General features: G+C 41.0%; 1 protein-coding gene across 1 annotated transcript in view; it reads left to right on the forward strand.

Moving 5' to 3' along the window:
* Positions 1-2,547: 2,547 nt before the first annotated feature.
* ptprr (protein tyrosine phosphatase receptor type R) overlaps positions 2,548-10,000 on the forward strand; it is a gene marked incomplete at its 5' end in the record, with an annotated part of 56,021 nt that continues 48,568 nt past the window's right edge. The window contains 2 exons of the mRNA XM_061715229.1: positions 2,548-2,682; positions 9,824-9,937. Of these exons, the coding sequence (XP_061571213.1) occupies positions 2,548-2,682; positions 9,824-9,937 (249 nt within the window). The remainder of the gene's footprint in view (positions 2,683-9,823; positions 9,938-10,000) is intronic.

The following is a 10,000-nucleotide window of genomic DNA, read 5'->3' on the forward strand; positions in this document are numbered from 1 at the left end:
TACATTGTTATTGCTGTCTTGAATGAATGAATGAATGAAGTTTATTCAGTCATTGCAACACAAAACGAACGACACCAAAAAAATATTGTACACAGCATTAACTTTTAGGCTGAAGCAAACTGCTTACAAAAGCCTATCCTATTGTACCAACTTTCTATTTTTGGATACCAACCTCCAGAAAACCAAAAAGAGAATAGAAAAGCAAAGAAACAACAAAAGGCAAAGAAACAACAGAAAAACAAAGAAACATTTACAGATAGTCAATTGCACTTATAAGATTCAAAAATAGCTTTACAAACCATTTTCTTAAATACAACAAAAGAATGACATGTTTTTAAATGTATGTTTGCATCATTCCAGAATTTAACTCCAGTAATGGAGACTCGTCTCCTTTTCAGACCTTTTTTTTGTACAGTAAAATTGCAGACACCTCTGAGATTATAACGAGTCTCCTGAATTGAAAAGAACCTCTGTGTTGAGTCAGGGAGCATTTTTGATTTTGCTCTGAACATAAATTGCATGATTTTAAAATAAAACAAATCATAAAATTTAATAACATGAGAATTTAGAAAAAGTGTTTCTGTGTGAGCGTTTTGTAATCAGCCTTATTGATGATACGCTCGTTTTTGCAGTTTTATTATTGAATTTAAGGTGGTTTTAAAGGTGGATCCCCACAATTCCACACAGTAAGACAAATAGGCAACAATCATTGAGTAGTAAATCAAATGCAAGGCCTTGGAATTCAGTACATTTCTGGATTTATACAGGATTGCGAGTGATTTTGAAATTTTCCCTTTAATGTATTCAATGTGTTGATTCCGTGTTAACTTTTGGTCGATGACGCCCCAAGGAATTTAGTCTCAAAAACCCTTTCAATAATCTTCTAGTAGTAATAGTCTTGAATTGGATTAAATGGTATAATTTGATGGTGTTTGACTGGATGAAAAGTGGATTTGTTGGTGCGTAGTATCAGGGGCGAAAGTCCCCCCCATTAGTAAAGCTGTCCCCCCTAGAATCATTTGAGACAGAATTAATAATTTTGGAACAATGCAGTAGTATTTAGTAGTGATGCACCAAAATAAACATTTGTGGCCCAAACCCAAACCGAAAATAATAATAAACATTAAAATCTCATTCCACTTAAAACAATCAGTCATCACCAGAAAAATAACTTGTTATTTGACAATTTCACCTGTTTCAAGTAAATTTTCACTAAAAATAAGTAGAAAAATCTGCCAGTGGAACGGGATTTAGAAAGCTTAAGCTTAAGAAAACTCAAATATCCTATCTCAAAAAATTTTAATATTCTGGGAATCTTAATCTTAAACTGTAAACCATAATCAGAAATATTAAAATAATAAAAGGCTTGTAATATTTCAGTTGATTTGTAATGAATCCAGAATGGATGACATTTTAGTTTAATTGCATTACAGAAAATAAAGAACTTTATCACAATATTCTCATTTTCTGACACAGTCCTGTATAAGCCGCACCCGCTCTATTTAAATAAAAAAAAGATATTTAGCCGCAGATATTTATGTTGTTATCTCAGATATTCATGTTGTTAGATTAGATATTTACTACGTGTACAGAAGGATTCTGAACTGTAAATGATGTACATGTTTGTACCTAAATAGATCTTTCCTAACAGTGTCTTTAAAACGGGACAGAACCAAGAGAAAATAACCGCTATTTATTTATCTATTTATCTGTTTGAAATCTGCTTCTACTTCTATCTGCTAAAGAAGAAGTAGCGTATTCTTCTTTGCATTTATTTGTCTTAGTTTTGATTCTAATTCCGGTTAGAGCGCCCCGAGCATTTATCGAAATGTCGAGAAAAAAGTCGAAATGTCGAGAAAAAGTCGAAATTTTGAGAAAAAAGTCAAAAAGTCAAAATAAAAGTCAAAATGTCGAGAAAAAAGTCAAAATAAAAGTCAAAATGTCGAGAAAAAAAGTCAAAATAAAAGTCAAAATGTCGAGAAAAAAGTCAAAATAAAAGTCAAAATGTCGAGAAAAAAGTCAAAATAAAAGTCAAAATGTCGAGAAAAAAAGTCAAAATAAAAGTCAAAATGTCGAGAAAAAAGTCAAAATAAAAGTCAAAATGTCGAGAAAAAAAGTCAAAATAAAAGTCAAAATGTCGAGAAAAAAAGTCAAAATAAAAGTCAAAATGTCGAGAAAAAAAGTCAAAATAAAAGTCAAAATGTCGAGAAAAAAAGTCAAAATAAAAGTCAAAATGTCGAGGAAAAAAAGTCAAAATAAAAGTCAAAATGTTGAGGAAAAAAAGTCAAAATAAAAGTCAAAATGTCGAGAAAAAAAGTCGAAATTTTGTGAAAACAGTCCTGTACGTGGGCGGTGCAGCTGAGCATTGTGGGTAATCACGGTGGCTCCATCAGAACCTGACAGGTCTGTTTCTTCTTCTTCTCCTCAGGAATCTCAGCGGGGGACGTCCTCCCCACCCGCCCCCCCCAGGACCCCCTCATCAGGCCCCGCCCCCCCGGTCCCCCCGGTCCCCCCGGTCCCCCCCACCACCCCCACCACCAGCACCGCCGCCACCAGCTCCCGCCCGGGTCTCCCGGGTCAGAACCCGGGTCACCCCCCGAGGCCCGGCTCCGCCCCCCCCTGCTGGCCCCGCCCCCCCTGCTGGAACATGCTGCTGTATCAGCCTATCACCTGGTTACCGTGGTGAGTGATTGGTACTGGTACTGGTTCTGGTATCACCTGGTTACCGTGGTGAGTGACGGGCAGTGTTGGGGTAGTTACTCAAAAAAAGTAATCCATTACATATTACTAGTTACTTTTTAAAAAAGTAATCCCTTACACTACTTAGTTACTGGTTGCTGAAAGTAACTAGTTACATTACTAGTTACATTACTTTTGGATTACTCCGCAATATCACCTGAGCTGCACCAGAACTCGACATTTACAGGACTGTCTCAGAAAATCAGAATATTCTGGGAATCTTAATCTTAAACTGTAAACCATAATCATCAATATTAAAATAATAAAAGGCTTGACATATTTCAGTTGATTTGTAATGAATCCAGAATGGATGACATTTTTGTTTTTTTTAATTGCATTACAGAAAATAAAGAACTTTATCATAATATTCTAATTTTCTGAGACAGTCCTGTAGTTGGAACTTTATTACTGCAGTGCCCAGATCAGCACCAGAAGTCCCGTAAAATCACGTAAGATCACGTAAAATCACGTAAGATCACGTAAAATCGCGTAAAATCACGTAAAATCCCGTAAAATCCCGTAAGATCGCGTAAAATCACGTAAGATCACGTAAAATCACGTAAAATCCCGTAAAATCACGTAAAATCACGTAAGATCACGTAAAAATCACGTAAGATCACGTAAGATCACGTAAAATCCCGTAAAATCCCGTAAGATCACGTAAGATCACGTAAAATCACGTAAAATCACGTAAGATCACGTAAGATCACGTAAGATCACGTAAAATCTGCGGTCCCCACCCCTGGTCATCCCGTTGCTGCCCCCCCCTTCTCCTCCCTTTTCTCTCTTTTGTCCTGCAGGTGGCCATGGGTGGCTTGTAGCTTGCATTACGGAGCACAAGTCTTTTCCTGACCCTGCACCCCAACCTGGGACTTGCTGATTGGGCCGGAGCTTCGGGAGCTGCGTGCTGGCCTGCGGTCCCCACCCCCGGTCATCCCGTTGCTGCTTCCACCTGCCTGCTGTGCTGTTGCCGTCCCTGACCCACCAGTCTGGCCCTCGGCAGGAGGGTCCCCCCTGATGAGCCTGGTCCTGCTCAAGGTTTCTTCCCTCCTAAAGGGGAGTTTTTCCTTGCCACTGTTTGGCTTAAGGTTTTTCTCCCACTAGGGGAGTTTTTTACCTGCCATTGTTTATGTAATATCTGCTCGGGGGTCATGTTCTGGGTATGGGTCTCTGTAAAGCGTCTAGAGACAACTCTGTTGTATTAGACGCTATATAAATAAAATTGAATTGAATTGAATTGAATTAAAATCCCGTAAGATCACGTAAAATCCCGTAAGATCACGTAAAATCACGTAAGATCACGTAAAATCACGTAAGATCACGTAAAATCACGTAAGATCACGTAAAATCACGTAAAATCCCGTAAAATCCCGTAAGATCACGTAAAATCACGTAAAATCACGTAAAATCACGTAAAATCCCGTAAGATCACGTTGAGGCTGATTTATGGTTCTGCGTTAAATCAACGTAGAACTTACGGCGTAGGGTACGCGGCGACGCGCACCGTACGGTGTGTGTCGCTGCGTACCCTACGCCGTAGGCTCTGCGTCGATTTAACGCAGAACCATAAATCAGTCTCAAGTCAGACAAGTGTTGTGCAACGCGTGAAGACGCATGAAAGGCAAGTTTGATTTTCTTTTCTGTTCTCCCGTTCTACATGTAGCTGAAAAGCTTAAAGTAACTAAAGTAACGTATTTTTTCTTGTCTTAGAGTAACTATAACGGGATTACCCAAATTACAACTGTAATGCGTTACATTACTGCGTTACTGGCGAATGTAATCTCGTTACACCCAACACTGGTGACGGGGGGGGCGGGGCAGTGTTCTGCCGAGTTGTCCTACCTCCGTGAATCGTCCTACCCGTAGGATGAAATGACTTCTCTGCCGAGGTGTCCAATCATCCTACCTGACGATAGCTATGTGGAAGCTCATAGATAACAGGTAGCAGGATTTGGCAGATGAAAATACGCCGGTAAAGAAGCTGGAATTGTGATTGGGGCATTTCTTCATAAACAGCTGATCAGGACGATGTCGTGTTGTTTCCGTCAGGGCGACGCTGTTGACTCGTGCGTATGCGCAGTGACACGAAGTAGGACATCTCGACGGGTAGGATAATTTGGCAGAACACCGGCAGATACGACTGTTTTGGGAGAAATCTCAATTAGCTTCTAGAGCGGTCGGCTGTGCAAAAATGAATCAGACACACTCGCTTTTGCTATAAGATACGAAAACATTTATTAGCAAGCAGTGCAAACAAAAGACTCACACACAACTGCCCTTTGCTAGGATAACTCTGTGTCAAGTTCTCCCCCGCAAATGACAGAGCAACAGACAATCACCTAGTGTCCGACGATCAGCCTTTTTTTCGATTATTTCGATCACCGATTAGGGGGAAATCAAAAAGACCGATAGCCGATATCAGCCGATACGATTATTACCCTTTTTTACCTTTTTGGGAGAAAACAAATTTCAATACAAGAATTCATTTAAAGGAGCTTGAGGCTGTTTTTTTTATTTGCAAAATGTGCTGCAAGTCGGTCCCGAATTTCCCGCGCTGTCCTGCAGATGTGACGTCACATGACGCTGCATGCTCGTTCTCCCCGTTCTCCCGTGCCGGCTTCACTGTTGGCTGCAGTACCCCCAACGGCCGCCGTGGTGAGGGTGGCGCTAGAGAGTCTTATTTCTTAAAAGGAGCCTCAAGCTCCTTTAAATGAATGGTGAGCAATTTATTGCTTTAACTAGGAAGGACAGCAATATTCACTTCGCACGGCTCACGCATCAAAAGTGCAAATTATGGAACATCAAACAAAACAAGCAGCATTTCAGTTATTAAAAATAACATTAAGTGAATTTTCTCTTTACATAAAATAAAAAAGCTGCCTATAAAAAATAACAAATTAAGAGGAATAACAGCCTCAATTTTAGAACAGTCAGGCACAATACTCCCAATCCCCAGACCCAAACCACAACAAGAGCCTACTTGGAGGTAGTAACAGTAAGCTAACTAGTACACATGACAAACTACTTGGAGGTAGTAACAGTAAGCTAACGAGTACACATGACAAACAACCAAACAGTACAGGTTGTGAAAATGGCTACACAGGTTGTTTTTTTAAGTGCAAATATTTACTTACGTTTACTTAAGTTTGAGCATGTTGAACATTCTTAATACAAAAAGAAAATGCAGTATTTCAATAAATTTCTTAATTTTTCTTTAAAAAAAAAAAAAAAAAAAATCGAAATTATTTATTTTCGATTTTTTTTTGGGGGGGGGGCCGATACCGATTATTAATAAAATTATGTATATCGAATTCGATAATCGGCCACGGCCGATTATCGGTCGCCCACTAATCACAAGGGCTCGGCTTGAACTCTTACCGTAACACAGAAGGACTGGGAGAGCCGGACAGTCCAGGCAGAGCAGCCATCAACCCCGGCTGGGCGTTGTGCACTAGACCCACAGCAGACTCTCCCTGGACTTCCGGCTTCCCCCGGTCTTTATACCTTTCTCGCGGAGGGGGTTGCCCCTTCAACCCCCGCCTGCCAGTTCTCACGCACTTTTGAAAAGTATAAAATGTTATAGTTTATTACTTTATTTTTTTTTCTCGTTCAGTTAATAGTAGTTTGGATTATTTGGGTACATAATCCTTGTGTTTATGGCTACATGTGCATGCATGGGTATGTATGTGGGTGTGTATTCGGGTATATCTGTAGGGTGTGTATGTATGTATGCATGTATGTATGTATGGATGCAAGAAGGTATGCATGTGTAGATATATTTATATAATTATGTGTACAATCATAGTAGTGTATTCTTGTGTAATTTTGGTAAAGTTTTGGATATATAGCCTATGTTAATATACATTGTAATTTTGGTAAAGTTCTGGATATATATGTTAATATACATTGTTGTAGTACTATAAAGTACTGTATTACTAGAATATGTTTTGTTTGTTTGTCAAATTTTGAATAGTAAACAAGGGTTTGGCGCCTAAAAGCTATGCTTCTGCCAAACCCTTTTCGTTCAGCCATAGTTTAATTTATTTTTTCTGTTTTGTTCATGTTTGTTCTTTTTTTATGATGTTGCTGCTGAACGAAATAAACAATCATACAATACAATACAAGTCCAAGCCCCGGTTCACACGGGAGAACCGTGTGAACAAGCGCCTCTCTCACAGTTTACAATAATACTAAACAGCAGGTGCATGGCTGATATGACTGTTTTGAGAATGACGGACATTTCAGGACACAAAACTTATTTTTTCTTCCTTCAACGACCCAGAGTCTCGGTTCTGAGGAATAGGGCTTGGTCACCAAGGTGCATTCTGGGACGCGGCGGCCATGTTGGCAGCCTGGTGAGTGTAAACAAACAGCAGTGTGGTAGCACCAAGCTAACAGACGGAACTAAAAAAACATGTTAAAATCCCGGAGAGGAAGTGGAATTTACCGGGAACCTTAAACAAGGAAGCCAGGGCCTGAAGAGGGAGCACGTCTGTAGTTAGTTAGTTAGTTCATCTTTACTTCGGTCAATTATGAGCATGAAAATCAATATGCAAGATAATAAACATTTACAGGTTTTTCTTTGGTCAACATGGTGATTATTTTGACTGAAAAGGTCTGGACTTGAAGCAGAAAGATTATCTTCACCTTTTAACATAATAGAATATGGAAAAAGAACAAATGAAGTATCATGAAACTACACAAAATAATAACAATAATAATTAAATCTGCAAGCAGCGATGAACGGGCCCTTGCGCGTGCAATTTTCACCAATAAAGATCAAGGACTCAATACCGAGTCCGATGACTCCACCATGACTCTTTATATCAAACCATTCAAAAGTTATGGCAGAAAGTAGGAACTATCAAATACGGACCAGTCAGATGAAGGGTGGGTGCGCTTTTTGGCATCTAGCGTTGCCACGGTAACGCTTTTGACTGAGAATAGTAATGCCCATTGAGGCACGATGGACACGCATGTAACGATGTATGCCGTGCATGGGTGCACGTTCCGGTTCAGGCTACGTTAACGGATAGGTCTTTTTTTCACCATGGTAAAAAACCCCATCCGAATGAATGGGGCCATTTGGCATGGATTTTGACATCAAATTTCCTTAAATCCCAGCTTCATGAAATTTGAATATGTTGAAGTCCACAGCGTGCCGAGTCGGGAAACATTTGTACGATGTCTCTACGATAATCTGTTGCCTAGCAACAAGCGTCCAAAGTCAAATGGAAATAAAAAAAAAAAGAGAGGTCAATATGGCAAAAATTGTAATAATTGGCATATATATATATATATATATATATATATATATATATATATATATATATATATATATATATTTGTACATGTGTGTGTGTATTTCTGTACGTGTGTGTGTATGCTTGTGTATACATGTGTGTGTATTTCTGTGTGTGTGTGTGTGTGCATGTACATAGATGTGTGTGTTTCCATAAATAGTCCCGTTCCAGCAGGAAGTGCAGCAGATAAAGGAATTAGCAGCTCAGCAGCCAATCAGGTGTGGGCTCTAAACCAATCAGAGATCAGGGATGATGGATCAGGAAGTGGAGCTGGCGTTGACTGACAGGTGAACCCCCCCCCGTTAGAGAGGAGCTGCTGGTGGATCCTGCTGGGTCCTGGTCCCGGTTCTGGACCCAGTTCTGGTTCTGGTCTCTGTCTGTCCAGCAGCCTCCTCTGATCCACTTAGACCTGGATTCAACCTGGATTACTAACGACGCTGAGACGCTGCTGAAATCCTGACGCTGCTGACGGAGTCAAAGATCAGATCTGGATCGGTTCTGGATCGGGTTCTGCTGCCACTTTGGTGGGTTTCTGGTTCTGGTTCCTGAGTTTCTGGTTTCTGGTTCCTGAGTTTCTGGTTCCTGAGTTTCTGGTTCCTGAGTTTCTGGTTCCTGAGTTTCTGGTTCCTGAGTTCCTGGTTCTGGTTCTGGTCCTGGTTCCTGGTTCCTCAGTGGAAATGGATCAATAATTAGGGCTGGGCGATTTTGGACAAAAATAAAATCACAATTTTTTTCTCTGAAAACCCGTTTTTCGATTTTGATTTTTTTGGTAAAACTACAAAAGACAATGGAATAAATTGTTTCAAATATTTAATCTTTATTTTTAAAGACAAATATCAAACAAATGTCCCTATTGGGAATGAAAGATCCTGTAAATCCTCCTTGAGTTTAGTAAAGTTTTCTTGACCAAACAAAGACGACTAGACGAGCTCCGTCTGTAATGCAGCTGCAGAAAAGGAAAATCCATTTTACCATTCTCCTTTTTTAACATCGATTGTGATTAATAAATCCGATTTAGATTTAAAATCGATTAATCGCACAGCCCTATCAATAACCTCCATCAGCGGTTAGATCCTCCTGCAGAACCAGGTACACGTTTCCTTCACACCAGTAGGTGTTGGAACTGGAGACGGTGAGACCAGCGTTTGGTTCCACTGATGGTGGAGATCTGCTGATCTACATCTATAGATCTGCAGATCTATTGATCCGCAGATCTGTAGATCTATAGATCTGCTGCTCTGTCGATGAACCAGAGACTGAAGGCAGACGGAAAATTACTGAGTCTGTCTGTTCTTTAATATAATTGTTGATTCTATAATCTGACCTTGACAAGGCGGTTTGGCCGATCGCTCTGGTCACAATCTCCCTGGTGGAATGTAAACAAGGTGACTCTGCCCCCACTAGCCCTCCCCTCTCAGGAACATCTGTGGACCTGTTTCAGAACTGACCGAGCCGTCTGAGAACATCAAGGACATTGGCTGAGAGCAGCTCTGAGTGAAGTTCATGGACTTACCGCTACACACACTTACTGATAACCACCTCCCTCAACTCAACACCTTCCTCGGCTCCTCCCCCTTATCAGCCCCCCCAACAGTCTCCGGGTTTTGAGTGCCACGAAGACGCGTGCGATCACCTGGATGCACCGTGCCGGGTCTAAACCTCTAACCTTCTGGTTCTGGTTCTGGTCCAGTGTTGGTTCTGGTCCGGGTCTAAACCACTAAGGTCCTGGTTCAGGTTCTGGTTCTGATCCGGGTCTAAACCTCTAACCGTCTCTGTTTCAGCGCGTGGCGGCCGACGTGCGGCGTCTGAACGTGAGTCTTCTTCGTTGGTTCCAGGAGGGCGTGGCGGCGGCGCTGGGCGTCTCCCCGCCACACGTTCACATCAACCGGGTCAACGTAAGTGCTGCTGCTAACGCTAGGCCAGGGGTCGGCAACCCGCAGCTCCAGAGCCGCATGCGG

The sequence above is a fragment of the Cololabis saira genome, chromosome 23, assembly GCF_033807715.1.
Source record: "Cololabis saira isolate AMF1-May2022 chromosome 23, fColSai1.1, whole genome shotgun sequence".
Classification (NCBI taxonomy): domain Eukaryota; kingdom Metazoa; phylum Chordata; class Actinopteri; order Beloniformes; family Belonidae; genus Cololabis; species Cololabis saira.